The sequence below is a fragment of the Pelobates fuscus genome, chromosome 1 (genome assembly GCF_036172605.1).
Source record: "Pelobates fuscus isolate aPelFus1 chromosome 1, aPelFus1.pri, whole genome shotgun sequence".
NCBI lineage: Eukaryota > Metazoa > Chordata > Amphibia > Anura > Pelobatidae > Pelobates > Pelobates fuscus.
In genome coordinates this window covers 434170833-434189071 of record NC_086317.1, presented here as the reverse complement: position 1 = coordinate 434189071, position 18239 = coordinate 434170833, and the positions used below count along the sequence as shown (strand labels likewise).

The window sequence follows — 18239 nt, the reverse complement described above, 5'->3', positions numbered from 1 at the left end:
CAGGAAGGAATGTTGGAGAACTTAAAAGGGAAGCTTCAAATTTTACATCAAAATATTTGAACAAAAAAAATATTGAATCTGTTATTTTAGCCTATCCATGGCATTGTTCACAGAATCCATGGTATGGTCTACCATTTCAGCTAAAATATCTCAAATTCAACAATAGTCACAGCTTGGCTCTTTATATAGAATTTAGCGGTTTGTTTTGATTGATGTAAAGTGAGTAAACATTGAATTGCTTCTGGCTTAAAAGGACACCATAGGCACCCAGACCATTTCATTTCTATAAAGTAATCTGGGTGCAGTGACACTGTCCCATTAACCCTGTAAGAATGAGAGAAACTGCAATGTTTACATTACAAGGTTAACTCCTCCTTTAGTAAGTATGACAGCCACTAGAGGCGCTTCCACAGCACAGAGCGAGTAATACTCTGTCACAAGACGCGGTACCCCCACTGATTCAACGATTTCCTAGGAAAGTTTGAATGAGCGTGGTGTGATGGGAAAACTATAGCATTTGGAATACAGATTATTATTCCAGTGTATTCCTAACACCATAGCGTTCCTTTAAGATAATATATATGCCAGATTCTATAGGCTAGGAATACTAATTTGTATTCAATTCCTATCGGTGTGTTCAAAGCTTGACATCTACCAGTTTTTTTTTCCCACTAAAGTCCGAATTCAAAGTAAATTTAAAATTTAAGGTCAAAGTAGCCCAACCAGAAAAATCATCTAATTGAACCTTGTCTCCAGTTCAACTTCTTTTGCCTTAAATTTGAATAACCCTTTAAATCCGTAAAATCCAATACAGCCTATAATTTGAATAACATGTTTTTCTTCTCAAATACTTGATTTATACAAAAAAAAATGCATAGTTTCAATTTTCTTAGGATAATCCATCAGGTTATATTATGGCCATTGGTTAGAACATCAATTCCCAAGAGCAATCAGCTATCTATTTGCTGATATGCTAATATGTGTTTTTCTTTAGATTCTTCCCACCCTGTGAAATATGACCAGTAATAAGAGTAGACAGTATTATGCCTTGAGCTCTGTGACAATGCTGAAGCTGTGTTGGTGTTTTATTAATCAGCCATATATATGAGAAGACATTGTGTGCATGTGTGGTATGTAAACATTAGTACAGAGAGCTACTTGGATACAGTCACTATTTCCAAGCTGTAAAATTTAATGACAGTTGTATCAGGAACAAAGCAAGGCTAGTGAGTGTCCATTCATCATTTCAATGGTCTGATTCCTCTCTTACTGAAGAGGCTATTTAAATCATGTAGGATAGAACTGAAAATCTACTATACTGTTTCAAAACCTACTTTTTCAAATATATTTCACACACATTATTACAGTTAATTCTTGTTCCAAACACACAACGCCGTGTTATTCAACAAAGAGTAAATCTAAAATTTTAGATAACAATTGAAAAATAATTTAAATAAAACAAAAAACGAGACAGCTAGGGATTTGAATGTGACACACAATTTTAATTTATCTTTGAATTCACTATGTATTGTCTACAATTCACACATGAGTGGATAATAGTTTATTTCTGTGTTTTTTTTGTTTTTTTTCTACACTTGGAATTGTAGCAAATTAACATCTAACTAAGGATAAAATAACTGATATGTTACAAAACGTCCAATTTGTCTAGAAACACTACTTGGCTATTGGAGTCTTCATTTTGCGCTTCAAATTTGAATTTGCTACAGTTTGAGGTTTATTGAATAATCCAAGATGTGCAAATCGGTGGGATTCCATATTGATCTCAAACTGAAAATGTGACATTCCTTATGAATTCATTTTCATTTCCAAACAATTCCCAGTTTAGTTACAGAAGTCCTAAATTTCCATTGGCAGCAGTTATTTGTATTTGCTAGAAAAGTATAAAAAAAACTGCAGCTACAAAAGATTTCTCTAAGTGCTATTAATTCAGCAAAATGTAAAGTACTCCATGCGATAAACATGGCCAGCAAGCATTCTAGAACACTTTACTTAATGGAGTATTGCTGCATTTTGTCCTGTTTTTTCCCTGAAAATAGTAAAATATTGTCTAAATGTAACCAACAGGGATGTGTGATGAGCTGTTTTTTTTTCTTGTTTGAGATAAAATGAGTTGTACCTGAATGGGTTAAACAATCCGATATTTGTGTATGGATTGGTTATCTGCTGATACCCTCAGTTGTGACTAATAGTTAGATGCCTGTATTTTGGGATTGTACTAAGCTACCTCTTAGGTGGATTACTCTCTAGACGCAGGTAGGTGTGAAACCAGAGCAACCTGTGCAAGGAACAAACACAGAGCCACACACAGACACACACAGACACACACAGACAGAGAGGGAGGGGGAAGGCTGGCTGAGACTGGGAGAGGGGTTACAGGATAATTGCAGGGTCCTCTCACTGCAGACCCCTCCCTGTGTGAGTATTCTGCCAGCAGCCTAGAGTGAACCCAGCACATGCCCCCTCAGTCAGTGCCAGCCCAGGGACAGTCCAGCCGGCATTTAAAGTGACCATGTCAGGAAGGAGGAAGGTGAGAGCCAGCTCTGCGCTGGGCAGACTGGAGACATACAATGTGCCCAGGTAAGGACCAAATACAGCTATAAACAAGATACTTATTACGGCTTTGGAATAATAATAATATTTGACATGATGTTTTCCGAGCTGTTTACTGTTACCAAGTAACGTTACTCAGCGTGCAACAAGTAGGGCTGATAATATATACAATGCAGCAATACTGCTAGATCTGTACCGACAGGGACCTGATATATTACTATATTTTATTAATAGACCGAATATACTACTATACTGTGCAGACAGGGTACTAATAGACCGAATATACTACTGATATACTACTATACTGTGCAGACAGGGGTACTAATAGACCGAATATACTACTAATATACTACTATACTGTGCAGACAGGGTACTAATAGACCGAATATACTACTATACTGTGCAGACAGGGGTACTAATAGACCGAATATACTACTAATATACTACTATACTGTGCAGACAGGGGTACTAATAGACCGAATATACTACTAATATACTACTATACTGTGCAGACAGGGGTACTAATAGACCGAATATACTACTAATATACTACTATACTGTGCAGACAGGGTACTAATAGACCGAATATACTACTATACTGTGCAGACAGGGGTACTAATAGACCGAATATACTACTAATATACTACTATACTGTGCAGACAGGGGTACTAATAGACCGAATATACTACTAATATACTACTATACTGTGCAGACAGGGGTACTAATAGACCGAATATACTACTAATATACTACTATACTGTGCAGACAGGGTACTAATAGACCGAATATACTACTATACTGTGCAGACAGGGGTACTAATAGACCGAATATACTACTGATATACTGCTATACTGTGCAGACAGGGTACTAATAGACCGAATATACTACTATACTGTGCAGACAGGGTACTAATAGACCGAATATACTACTGATATACTGCTATACTGTGCAGACAGGGTACTAATAGAACGAATATACTACTGATATACTACTATACTGTGCAGACAGGGTACTAATAGACCGAATATACTACTATACTGTGCAGACAGGGGTACTAATAGACCGAATATACTACTAATATACTACTATACTGTACAGACAGGGGTACTAATATACTACTATAGTGTGCAGACAGGGGTACTAATAGACCGAATATACTACTATACTGTGCAGACAGGGTACTAATAGACCGAATATACTACTATACTGTGCAGACAGGGGTACCAATAGACCGAATATACTACTAATATACTACTATACTGTGCAGACAGGGGTACTAATAGACCGAATATACTACTAATATACTACTATACTGTGCAGACAGGGGTACTAATAGACCGAATATACTACTAATATACTACTATACTGTGCAGACAGGGTACTAATAGACCGAATATACTACTATACTGTGCAGACAGGGGTACTAATAGACCGAATATACTACTGATATACTGCTATACTGTGCAGACAGGGTACTAATAGACCGAATATACTACTGATATACTACTATACTGTGCAGACAGGGTACTAATAGACCGAATATACTACTGATATACTGCTATACTGTGCAGACAGGGTACTAATAGACCGAATATACTACTATACTGTGCAGACAGGGGTACTAATAGACCGAATATACTACTAATATACTACTATACTGTACAGACAGGGGTACTAATATACTACTATACTGTGCAGACAGGGGTACTAATAGACCGAATATACTACTATACTGTGCAGACAGGGGTACTAATAGACCGAATATACTACTATACTGTGCAGACAGGGGTACTAATAGACCGAATATACTACTAATATACTACTATACTGTGCAGACAGGAGTCCTAATGGACCTAATATTCAGTACTATTATACTCTATAGACAGGAGTACTAATGGACCTAATATACTATTATACTGTATAGACAGGAGTACTAATGGACCTAATATACTATTATACTGTATAGACAGGAGTACTAATGGACCTAATATACTATTATACTGTATAGACAGGAGTACTAATGCACCTAATATACTATTATACTGTATAGACAGGAGTACTAATGGACCTAATATACTATTATACTGTATAGACAGGAGTACTAATGGACCTAATATACTATTATACTGTATAGACAGGAGTACTAATGGACCTAATATTCAGTACTATTATACTGTATAGACAGGAGTACTAATAGACCTAATATACTATTATACTGTAATGGACCTAATATTCAGTACTATTATACTGTATAGACAGGAGTACTAATTGAACTAATACTATTATACTGTATAGACAGGAGTACTAATGGAACTAATACTATTATACTGTATAGACAGAGTACTAATATGGACCTAATACTAATATACTGTACAGACAGGAGTACTGCAATAGTTGCCCAGTCTCTAGTTTTAATTACACTATTTAGTGCCCATCCAAGGGCAGGGGGTGGAGAAATAATGGCTGCATTTTAGCCTTTGCATCAACAGTATTGGGATAATTTAAATAACTGAATAATGTAAACCAGCTCTAATGGCAATTTGAAGGCAGACATTTTTGCACACTTTAAAAAAAAAAAAAAATAAGGACTGAGGTTTCCAATTGGGTTATATTTCATCTGCAGCTCAAGGTGGACATAGCAAATCAAGGTTAAAATAATACCTTGCAATAATTAAATAACATAAGCTATCCGTCACCTTTCAAATGTGAGTAAGAGACATTTAGCTCTCCTTAGATGCACAGGGTCCTTTCTGTCCTTGCAATAGTCATAGCTTTGTAATTTATTGATACTTCACTTCGAACACCTGGCTCCTGTTCCATCCTGGTTATCAGGAATAGTAAGCTTGGTTTGTTTTATTCTTTTAGGATTCTTGTTCATGTATTGAATTGAAATCGTTAGATTTCCACAACATTTTTCAGCTTGATGACTTCATAGGAAATTACATTTACAAAGGAAAATTACATAGTTGATGCAGAGTCTGGTTTTAATCCATAACGGGCATAAATCACCTAACATTCCTAAATTGTTTGGAATAACGTGCTTTAAAACATCAGGTATGATATTGTATCGATCAGGTAGTGTAAGGGTTATGCCCGCTTCACAGTGACAGACCAAACTCCCCGTTTAACGTACCGCAAACAACTGCAAACAGTCCATTTGCACAACCGCAAACTCCCCATTTGCACAAGGTTGGATACCAAGCTAGCCATGTCCCGTTCCTTGTCCTCACTGATGTCATTGAAGGTCTCTTCCTCCACCCAGCCACGTACAACACCAAGGGTCCCCGAAAGGTGACAATACGCCCCCTGTATTTTTTTTTTTAATGTACACTACTGTTACACCAGATATGAGTTGCACTGGTGTGACACTGTGCCCTGGCAGGCCCTGAAACGCACACATGTGAAGGAAACTGACTGCTATTATATTACAGTCAAAAAAGTTTCATTTTTTAAATAAAAGCTATTGTGACACCAGATATGAGTGGTGGTACTGGGCAAGTGGGCACAGTATACGCTGTGAGCCTGACACACACGCTGGCAGGCAGGCAACTGCAAATAGATTACACAAAAAAAAAAAAAAGCAGACTGATGTTCTAGCCCTAAAAAGGGCTTTTGGGGTGCTGTCCTTACAGCAGAGATCAGATGAGTCCTTCAGGACTGTAGTGGACACTAAATACACTAGCCTAGCTATCGATTTCCCTATTAAATCAGCAGCAGCTACACTGTCCCTCCTCTCACTAAGAATGCAGCTTCCGGGGGGCGGGGCCTAGCTGTCATGGAGGAAAGACGCACTTCGTGTGAGTTCCCTCAATATCTCACTTTAAGCAGCTATCAACAAGCGAATTTCACCCCAGAAGGGGATGACCCAGCAATGTTGCTCCTACCTGACCGACCCGACATGCTTAATAGTGGTCAGCAACTCGACAGAGTCTTACTTACCTCCGCGTGGCAAGTGTGGCCTGGTGCTCACCGGGCAGGAGAGGTTGCCGATCTCCCGATCCTGGGATGCCCAGGAGCAGCTACTTCCCGGCAGGAGCTCCGTTACCCCCCCCCTCGGACTGGTGGGGGTTATCCCGGTCCACCCCTGAGAGGCTGTCTGGAGCTAATGGACGCACAGAGCACAGCTGCCCAGGCCGACATACTCATCTGCGACTCTCCCAATATGGCGGCAGCCGCGTGTCCTCCTGGTACCAGCAGAGCATGGCAGGATATTGAGTGTAAGCTGGACAGACTCTTTAATCAATTTTGGAAGCAAATAACAAGCAGGAAGCCCCAACAAGCTCCACCACAGCCCCAACAAGCTCCACCACAGCTAAGCGAAGCAGTCCCCATTAAAATCCACCAACGCAAAAGGCGTCGAAGATGGGACCGGAGGCACAAACAGAAATGCAGAGCCTGCCCCACGTCAAGCACTCGCCTCCACCTTAAGCCACCACAATCCCGCACTGGACGTGAAGCACCACCGGGACAGATCTGACCACCCGACAAAACAAGCTTCCACCACCTCAAGCCGCGAACCCGGCACTCAGCCAGAGACTTGCCTTTGTTGTTCCAGGTATCGGGGACTCCCAGGGTCTGCACCTGGTGCCCAGAAGGGTTCGGATGAGCACAAGCAGTAAACAGCAGCCTGCCAAGCATGTCCCACTATAGCCGATCCTCCACACCATGCCTTTGATCACATGAACTGCTCTCTGCACATTAACTAATCGTAAAGTAGCAATCGTTTAAACATGTCATTATTTCACCTCCTAAAGAGTTTATTGTCGTAGTTCCTTACATGCCTTTCCCTTAACCGTTCATGTATTATGTTATTCACTAGTCTCATCTCATGGGGCGACTCACACTTGATTTATAACTAGTGGTGGAGCTGCTGATATAAATACACAGTTGATAACGTGCAAGCTACACCCTAAACATGACAGCCATCTTTCACAACAATGTACTGCTATATACTCTTACCCTCAGTGCAACTAGCCATGATATACACACGTTCAGCCTAGCATGCTCAAATATAACACACTTCTGTCTAAAAAAAAAAAAAAAAAAAAAAAAAATGCAGCTTCCGAATTAATCTAAAATGGATTCTGTCCAGGAGGTGGGAGGGTCTGGGAGGGAGGGTCTGCTGCTGATTGGCTGGAATGTGTCTGCTGACTGTGAGGTACAGGGTCAAAGTTTACTCAATGATAACGAATAGGGGGCGGACCGAACATCGCATATGTTCGCCATCCTCGGCGAACGCGAACAAGCTATGTTCGCCAGGAACTATTCGCCAGCGAATTTGGGTCATCTCTATTGTTCAGTGCTTTATAGGTATGGGTTAGCATTTTAAATTGACTCCTATAGGATACAGGAAGCCCATATAAGGACTTACAGAGGGGTAAGGGGTGAAAGGACCGACTAGAGAGGAAAATCAGTCTGGTGGCAGCATTCATTACGCACTGTAGCTGGGCAATACGGCCTTTAGGAAGACCAATTAGGAGAGGGTTACAATAATCCATGCAGGAAATTACTAGAGCATGGACAAGCACCTTGCTAGCATCTTGCGTAAGAAAGGGGTGGATGCAGACTATGTTTTTAAGATGGAATCTACAGGATTTGACAACATACTGGATGTGAGGCTCAAAGGTGAGGCCAAAATCATGTATGACGCCAAGACAGCGCGCTTGCAAGGATGGACTTATGTCGATAACACTAACTTGAAGGAAGAGCAAAAGAGGAGGATCAGTATTAGACAAGGAGCTCAGTTTTAGAGAGATTGAGTTTCAGAAAGCAGGAGGACATCCAGTCAGAGATGGAAGAAAGGCAAGCAGTGATGCAATGCAGGACGGTAGGGGAGAGGTCTGGGGAGGAGAGATATAACTGGGTGTCATCAGGTGGTGTGAAATCCAAATGAGGTAATAAGTTTGCCAAGAGAGGCAGTATAAAGAGAAAATAGAAGGGGACCAAGGACAGAGCCTTGGGGGACTTCAACCGAGACAGGACGAGGGGAGGAGGTATCATTAGAAAAGGAGACACTGAATGAGCGTTGGGAGAGATAATAGGAAAACCACAAGAGGACAGAGTCTTAGAGACCGAGTAATTGAAGAGTTTGAAGAAGGAAAGCATGATCAACGGTGTCAAAGGCAGCAGAGACATCAAGAAGAATTAGTAAGGAGTAGTGGCCTTTGGATTTAGCTGCAATTAGGTCATTAGTAACTTTGGTAAGAGCAGTCTCAGTAGAGTGGAGAGGGCAGAAGCCAGATTTAAGAGGGTCAAGGTGAGGGTTGGAATTGAGGAAGTGAGACATATGGGTAGACAAGTCTTTCGAGAAGCTTTAAGGAAAAAGGGAGCATAGATATGGGACGATAGAGGGGGAGGACAGGTCAAGAGATGTTTTCTTCAGGATAGGTACTACAGTGGCATGTTTAAGGTCAGCAGGGACAATGCCAGAAGAGAAAGAGCAGCTGAAGATGTGTGTTAAGGAAGGCACAAGACACTGGGAGAGAGATCTGATAAGGTGAGATGGGACAGGATCAAGTGGTGGGGTGAGAGGAAAGGAGAAGCGCTGCCACCTCTTGTTCAGTAGCCTGGGAGAAAGTCTGAAGGCTAGGAAAGGCATGATCAACGTGTGGTTGAGAAAGAGAATGGCAAGGTGGGGAGATTTCTTTCCTTAGCTGTTTAAACTTGTCAGTAGAGTAGCATGCAAAGCTATCGGTTGTAAGGTTAGTTTGGAGGGCGGCCACAGCAGGGTGAAGAAGACAGTTAAAGGTGTCAAAGAGATGCCTGGGATTGTGGGAGCATGAACTAATGAGAGAGGAAAAGTATGAATGTTTGGAGAGGGCAAGGGCTGCGTTGTGTGAACTCAATATGAATTTATAATGGCTATAGTCTGCCAGGGTGCAAGACTTCCTCCAGGAGCGTTCGGCACAACAGGAGCATCTTTGCAGGTAGCGTGTTGATTTAGCATGCCACGGTTGGGGCCTGTCCTCCTTAAGGTGCATGTTTGGAGCGGGGCTGCAGCATTCAAGCAGAGTTGAGGGTAGTGTTATATGTGGAGATGGCCAGTGAGGGACAGGAGAGGGAAGGGATGGATAGCAGTTGTGAATCAATATCAGCTGACAGCTGCTGGAGGTCAATAGAATTAAGGTTCCTCCTGAGTTGAATGGGGGTTAGGCTGAGGTTGTTGGGTGAGGGGGTACTTGAGAGCAAACGATAAGAGGTGGTGATCAGAGAGAGGAAATGGAGTGTTGCAGATATTAGATACTGTACATGCATAAGAGAAAATGAGGTTGAGGATATTGCCAGCTACATGGGTGGGAGAATTAGCCCTCTGCAATAGCCTGAGGGAGGAAGTCATCGAAAGTAGTTTAGAGGCTGTTGAGGTCAAAGGTGGGTTAATGGGAATATTGAAGTCCCCAAAAATTAGGGATGGAATATTAGAAGAGAGGAAGTAACTCATTATTGCACTATGGAATATTGTCCTTTAATGTAATTTTTGTAGTGCATAGATAATCTGCTTGCCTGGTAGAGGTAGTACTGTCAGTGTCAAAATGAGTTAATTTGATTGTGTGGAAGGTTTATAGCCTTAATTCCTTTTGAAGCTGGGACCCCCACAGAGGTCAGATGACAGAAGGGGTAATGTAAATTGCATAGGAATGTGAAAGCTGCAAAGTATGAGATTCTACACGTGAAAAGCCTGAATGTCTGACTTCAGTCATATGTCCTGTACCTCTTAATCGACGTGTCAATCTCTTTGATTTGTTAATTGATTTTAACCTTGTTCCAGTATCATAGGGGAAGGAATTGTGATGTCTGCCATATTGGGTCGCAAGTACGCTGTATGACATCTATAGAATGGAAAAATAATAAATTTGTAGATGCAATTATTATTTCTATAGCAGGTACATAAGAGAAGATAGAACCAAATGTTTCCATTTGGATTTATATTGGTCTGGAACACAAGGGGGTGGTCACTCATTATCTCTATAGATACGCCCTAACTCCACCTCTAGACCAGGCGTGGTAATCCACAGTGTATATCTAATATCCAATGATACTGAAATGTCTTGGTACTTGCTCGGGGCCAGAATCTAATTCTAAGTGAGCCACCATCTTTCCTACCAGAGACCCCCTGGGGCAGAAGTATTTACTTTGAAGAACTAAGTAAGTGATTAGGACTTTCTGTTATTTTATCCATTTTGTTTTTATCAGTTGTTGGTGTAAATAATTTTGATTGCCATCTATATTTTTTTTATGCAATGTGACTATTGTTTACTCATAATAAATATTCCTTTATTAAGTTCTGCCTTTGTCTGGTAAAGCATCACGTTACCTGAAGAGACTAATTAGTATTTTGCAATTACATAGATATTGTGCTAAGTTACATTTGGTAGTTTTTATTATTGATTTATATGGGGGACCAAGGCACCCCATTTATAAATTGTCTTGGTGGTGGCAGCGTTAAAATAGTAATAGTTATATTATTATGCTTAAGTGTGGGTGGTGTTAATGGGGATTTTGTCATTATTTCCAGTCTAGTGCAGACAAATAGTCAACTATGTCACGCATACTCTTGAAGTAGGGTGCGTTCGTGACAAAGAGGACATCCTGGACTTTCCAGTGATATGTCATGTAATAGGCTCGGATGCTGGGAACTTCCTCCTCCTTTTCATCAAAAATGAAAAATGATGGCACACTGGAAGGCAATTTTTTCCTTGGTTCCTGGGAGGATATTGAAATAAATACATATGTATACCTTAGATTTTAAATTAGGTCATGTTAGGAACTACCTTAACTTGGGAAAGATATGAGGTCATGAGCATTAAATGACATAGCCTTGACTTGGTCACTTCACATGGGAACATTCTAAACAGTCTATTGTCATGACCTTATCTATGTTTAGACTAAAACGTAAGGGTACATATAACATAGGCAATGCTTGATTTGTTCTTACATTAACCTAGGACTAGTGATGTACCGAACTGTCCGCCGGCGAACAGTTCCCGGCGAACTTAGCGTGTTCGCGTTCGCCGCGGCGGGCGGACACATGCGCAGTTCGATCCGCCCCCTATTCGTCATCATTGGGCAAACTTTGACCCTGTGCCTCTCGGTCAGCAGACACATTCCAGCCAATCAGCAGCACTCCCTCCCTTCCACACCCTCCAACCTCCCTCCCAGCATCCATTTTCGATTCATTCTGAAGCTGCATGCTTAGTGAGAGGAGGAAAAGTTTAGCTGCTGCTGATTAGATAGGGAAATTGATAGCTAGGCTAGGGTATTCAGTGTCCACTACAATACTGAAGGACTAATCTCATCTCTGCTGTAAGGACAGCACCCCAAAAAGCCCTTTTTAGGGCTAGAACATCAGGCTGCTTTTTTTTTTTCCTGTGTAATCTAATTGCAGGTGCCTGCCTGCCAGCTTCTGTGTGAGGTTCACATTGGATACTGTGCCTACTTGCCCAGTGCCACCACTCATATCTGTTTTTACAATAGGTTAAGCTTTACATTTAAAATAAATAATTTTTTTTCACTGTAATAGAAGAGCAGTTGCCTGCCTGCCAGCTTCTGTGTCAGGTTGGATGCCTTGCCCATTTGCACAGTCAGTGCCACCACTCATATCTGTTTTAACAATAGGTTAAGCTTTACATTTAAAAGAAATAATTTTTTTCACTGTAATAGAAGAGCAGTTGCCTGCCTGCCAGCTTCTGTGTCAGGTTGGATGCCTTGCCCATTTGCACAGTCAGTGCCACCACTCATATCTGTTTTAACAATAGGTTAAGCTTTACATTTAAAATAAATAATTTTTTTTCACTGTAATAGAAGAGCAGTTGCCTGCCTGCCAGCTTCTGTGTCAGGTTGGATGCCTTGCCCATTTGCACAGTCAGTGCCACCACTCATATCTGTTTTAACAATAGGTTAAGCTTTACATTTAAAATAAATAATGTTTTTTCACTGTAATAGAAGAGCAGTTGCCTGCTGCCAGCTTCTGTGTCAGGTTGGATGCCTTGCCAATTTGCACAGTCAGTGCCACCACTCATATCTGTTTTTACAATAGGTTAAGCTTTAGATTTAAAAGAAATAATTTTTTTTCACTGTAATAGAAGAGCAGTTAGTTGTCTGCAAGCGTCTGGGTGTCAGGCCTACTTCAGCGTGTGCTCTGCAGACCTGTGCCAGCGTGCTTTGACAGTTGCCAATCATATCTGGTGTCTCTTTAGCGTGCTTTTACAAAGAAAAAAGGTTTCCAGTGTAAGCTAATAGCAGCCAGTCAGTGTCCTTCAAGCGGCTCTGTCAGGCCTTCCTTCAGCGTGTGCTCTGCAGACCTGTGCCAGCGTGCTTTGACAGTTGCCAATCATATCTGGTGTCTCTATAGCGTGCTTTTACAAAGAAAAAAGGTTTCTAGTGTAAGCTAATAGCAGCCAGTCAGTGTCCTTCAAGCGGCTCTGTTAGTCCTTCCTTCAGCGTGTGCTCTGCAGACCTGTGCCAGCGTGCTTTGACAGTTGCCAATCATATCTGGTGTCTCTATAGCGTGCTTTTACAAAGAAAAAAGGTTTCTAGTGTAAGCTAATAGCAGCCAGTCAGTGTCCTTCAAGCGGCTCTGTCAGTCCTTCCTTCAGCGTGTGCTCTCCAGAACTGTTCCAGTGCACATTGCCAATCATATCTGGTGTCTCTATAGCGTGCTTTTAAAACCAAATTTTTTTTTTCCACTGTTATAGATTGAATAGCAGTTACTTGTCTTCAAGCGGGTGTGTCAGGCCTACAGTGTGTGCTCTGCAGAACTGTTCAAGTGCACATTGCCAATCATATCTGGTGTCTCTATAGCGTGCTTTTACAAAGAAAAAAAGTTTCTAGTGTAAGCTAATAGCAGCCAGTCAGTGTCCTTCAAGCGGCTCTGTCAGTCCTTCCTTCAGCGTGTGCTCTGCAGACCTGTGCCAGCGTGCTTTGACAGTTGCCAATCATATCTGGTGTCTCTATAGCGTGCTTTTAGAAAGAAAAAAGGTTTCTAGTGTAAGCTAATAGCAGCCAGTCAGTGTCCTTCAAGCGGCTCTGTCAGTCCTTCCTTCAGCGTGTGCTCTCCAGAACTGTTCCAGTGCACATTGCCAATCATATCTGGTGTCTCTATAGCGTGCTTTTAAAAGCAGATTTTTTTTTTCACTGTTATAGATTGAATAGCAGTTACTTGTCTTCAAGCGGGTGTGTCAGGCCTACAGTGTGTGCTCTGCAGAACTGTTCAAGTGCACATTGCCAATCATATCTGGTGTCTCTATAGCGTGCTTTTACAAAGAAAATGTGTTTTTCACTGTTATAGATTGAATAGCAGTTACTTGTCTTCAAGCGGGTGTGTCAGGCCTACAGTGTGTGCTCTGCAGAACTGTTACAGTTCACATTGCCAATCATATCTGGTCTCACAGTAGCTTGCACGCATAGTACCACTAATCCCCAAAAAAATGACAGGCAGAAGCAGGCCACCCCGCAGGGGCCGTCGTGGTCGTGGTGCTGTGATTCCCTTTTGCCCTAGAATAATGCCCAGTTTTCAGAAGCCACGTACCCTGAACTTGAAAAGTTCTGAGGACATAGTTGACTGGCTAACACAGGACACCCAATCTTGTACAGCCTCCGCTCAGAACCTTGACGCACCATCCTCCTCCAGCTTAGCTTCAGGCACCTCTCAAGATACCACTCACCGCCTGCCGCCACCACCAAAACTAGCACCACAGCCGCTTTACTTGGTATGTCAGAGGAGTTATTCACACACCCGTTTGAAGAAATGAGTGATGCGCAACCATTATTGCTAGAGGATGTAGATAACAGGGATATGTCTCAGGCAGGCAGCATTAAACACATGGAGGTACGGTGTGATGTTGTACCCGCTGCTGCTTCCTTTTCTGAGTTGTCAGATACAAGCGAAGCGGTTGATGATGACGATGTGTCCATGGATGTCACGTGGGTGCCCGCTCGGCAAGAAGAAGAACAGGGCGAAAGTTCAGATGGGGAGACAGAGAGGAGGAGGAGACGAGTTGGAAGCAGGGGGGGTCGTCGCAAGGAGCTAGTGGCACAGTCAGACAGCATGCATTGGCACCTGGGGTCAGCCCGACAGCACGCCAATCAACGCATGCTGTGTCCACCACCAGAATGCCGTCATTGCAGAGCTCAGCAGTGTGGCATTTTTTTTGTGTGTCTGCCTCGGACAACAGCGATGCCATTTGCAACCTGTGCCAAAGGAAATTGAGTCGTGGGAGGTCCAACACCCACCTAGGTACAACTGCTTTGCGTAGGCACATGATCTCACATCACAAACGCCTATGGGATCAACACATGAGTACAAGCAGCACGCCTACTCTAAGTCGCCATCCTCCTCCTGGTCTAGCATCTTCAGCCACGTCAACCACTGCTGTCCTTCTTGCCCCCTCTCAACCATCCGCCACTCCGTCTCCCGCCTTGAGCAGTTCCTGCTCATCTGCCCACAGTCATGTGTCTGTCAAGGACATGTTTGAGCGTAAGAAGCCAATGTCACCAAGTCACCCCCTTGCCCAGCGTCTGACAGCTGGCTTGTCCGAACTATTAGCCCGCCAGCTTTTACCATACAATCTGGTTGAGTCTGAGGCGTTCAAAAAATTTGTAGCTATTGGGACACCGCAGTGGAAGGTACCCGGCCGGAATTTCTTTTCACAAAAGGCAAACCCCAACTTGTACTCAATTGTGCAAAAGGAAGTCATGGCATGTCTGGCACACAGTGTTGGGGCAAGGGTCCATCTGACCACTGATACCTGGTCTGCAAAGCATGGTCAGGGCAGGTATATCACCTACACTGCGCATTGGGTAAACCTGCTGACGGCTGACAAGCAAGGAATGCGTGGCATTGCAGAGGAGTTGGTGACACCACCACGAATTGCAGGCAGTCCTGCTGCCACCTCCTCTACTCCTCCTACTCCATCCTCTTCCATAACCTCCTCGGCTGAGTCCTCTTGTGCTGCTGCGTCTTGCTCCACATCAACGGCACCCCCCCAGCTCCCCAGGTACTATTCCACATCCCGGATACGGCAGTGTCATGCCGTCTTGGGTTTGACTTGCTTGAAAGCAGAGAGTCACACCGGACAAGCACTCCTGTCCGCCCTGAACGCACAGGTGGAAAAGTGGCTGACTCCGCAGCAACTGGATATCGGCAAAGTGGTGTGTGACAACGGAAAAAATTTGATAGCGGCATTGAAGTTGGGCAAGTTGACACATGTGCCGTGCATGGCACATGTGTGTAATCTGATCGTACAACGCTTTGTGCATAAGTACACAGGCTTACAGGACGTCCTGAAGCAGGCCAGGAAGGTGTGTGGCCATTTCAGGCGTTCCTACACGGCCATGGCTCACTTTGCCGATATCCAGAGGCGAAACAACATGCCAGTGAGGCGCTTGATTTGCGACAGCCCTACACGTTGGAATTCAACACTCCTAATGTTCGACCGCCTGCTCCAACAGCCTCTGGGGAGCTGGGAATTTTTTTGCCACGTTACTGGACGCTCATGCGCAATGCCTGTAGGCTCATGCGTCCTTTTGAGGAGGTGACAAACCTAGTCAGTCACAACGAAGGCACCATCAGCGACATCATACCATTTGTTTTCTTCCTGGAGCGTGCCCTGTCAGTGTGTATCATGGTCTCTGTGGACGGGGAACAGTCTCTATTCTGCTCTGTGTCAGTGTGTATCATGGTCTCTGTGGACGGTGAACAGTCTCTATTCTGCTCTGTGTCAGTGTGTATCATGGTCTCTGTGGACAGGGAACAGTCTCTATTCTGCTCTGTGTCAGTGTGTATCAGGGGCTTTGAGGACAGGTGTCAATCCATACCTGCCAAGTGACCCTATGTAGGGTGAACAGTCTCTATTCTGCTCTGTGTCAGTGTGTATCATGGTCTCTGTGGACAGGGAACAGTCTCTATTCTGCTCTGTGTCAGTGTGTATCAGGGGCTTTGAGGACAGGTGTCAATCCATACCTGCCAAGTGACCCTATGTAGGGGGGACAGTCTCTATTCTGCTCTGTGTCAGTGTGTATCATGGTCTCTGTGGACAGGGAACAGTCTCTATTCTGCTCTGTGTCAGTGTGTATCAGGGGTTTTGAGGACAGGTGTCAATCCATATCTGCCAAGTGACCCTATGTAGGGGGAACAGTCCCTATTCTGCTCTGTGTCAGTGTGTATCAGGGGTTTTGAGGACAGGTGTCAATCCATATCTGCCAAGTGACCCTATGTAGGAGGAACAGTCCCTATTCTGCTCTGTGTCAGTGTGTATCAGGGGTTTTGAGGACAGGTGTCAATCCATATCTGCCAAGTGACCCTATGTAGGGGGAACAGTCCCTATTCTGCTCTGTGTCAGTGTGTATCAGGGGTTTTGAGGACAGGTGTCAATCCATATCTGCCAAGTGACCCTATGTAGGGGGAACAGTCTCTATTCTGCTCTGTGTCAGTGTGTATCAGGGATTTGACTATCTTTATTCAGATTCAAAAATTACAATTCCAGGAAAAATTTAACAAACATTTACAAGAACATGTTATGCACATCATAGAAACAACGTAAACCTCTTTAAAGCCACAAACTTAAGACAAAAAATACGTACACACAATGTGTAAGGGTTTGAAAGAATATTCTGAATCCTTACATGTTTACTTTATCGTTTGTTTGATTTTTGTGAACCATATATAAACTACAAGCAGCGTGAAATCTATAAAAACTCAAGTGGCCATGCTGATCAAATTAAATAGTATGCTTTACACAGCGTATAAGGGTGATGTCACAGCACAACGGGAATGTAACAGGGGAAGAGGTGAAAGTCATCCTCCCCCTCCCACGACCCCGCCATATCTGCCAAGTGACCCTATGTAGGGGTAACAGTCTCTATTCTGCTCTGTGTCAGTGTGTATCATGGTCTCTGAGGACGGGGAACAGTCTCTATTCTGCTCTGTGTCAGTGTGTATCAGGGGCTTTGAGGACAGGTGTCAATGTTAGGTGATTTCTGCCCTTTATGGATTAAAAGCAGACTCTGCATCAACTGTGCAATTTTCCATGGGAGTTTTGCCATGGATCCCCCTCCGGCATGCCACAGTCCAGGTGTTAGTCCCCTTGAAACAACTTTTCCATCACTTTTGTGGCCAGAAAGAGTCCCTGTTGGTTTTAAAATTCGCCTGCCCATTGAAGTCAATGGCGGTTCGCGAACATTTGCGGAAGTTCGCGTTCGCCATTCGCGAACCGAAAATTTCGGGTTCGCGACAACACTACCTAGGACAAAATGGCATCCTAAATTCTAAACACCATATTCAATGAAAATGGGTAAGAGGTCATTTATTAATGAAACATTGAATGAAATACAATATTTCCTTCTCTAACAAATTGTCAGTTTGCAAAATCTGTACACAGTTTAAGAAATACAAATTTTCATTCTAATAACTTGTAACATTTGCATATGTCCATAACAGTGGCAAAATCAAGAATCACCAGGTCTCTTTGGCATTTAATGAAGGTGACTTGATATGTGATCCTTTGCTTCTTCAGACATGACCAGGGGTTTTAGCACAAGGTTAAATTTTATGACCGTTCAGCCTAATTAGTTTTTTTTAAACTTTATGTCAATCATAATTATATAATTTCTAATTATATAGCTGAGAGGATCAGGTAAAAAAGGAACTTGGAGCTTTTAAAAAGACTCGGGGC

The 18239-nt window shown here is 42.9% G+C and overlaps 1 protein-coding gene across 1 annotated transcript in view; it reads left to right on the top strand.

Moving 5' to 3' along the window:
- The first annotated feature begins 2350 nt into the window (after positions 1-2350).
- LOC134571281 (WD repeat-containing protein 49-like) overlaps positions 2351-18239 on the top strand; it is a 132044-nt gene continuing 116155 nt past the window's right edge. Inside the window, exon 1 of the mRNA XM_063429455.1 lies at positions 2351-2598. Within this exon, the coding sequence (XP_063285525.1) occupies positions 2531-2598 (68 nt within the window). The 5' untranslated portion in view covers positions 2351-2530. The remainder of the gene's footprint in view (positions 2599-18239) is intronic.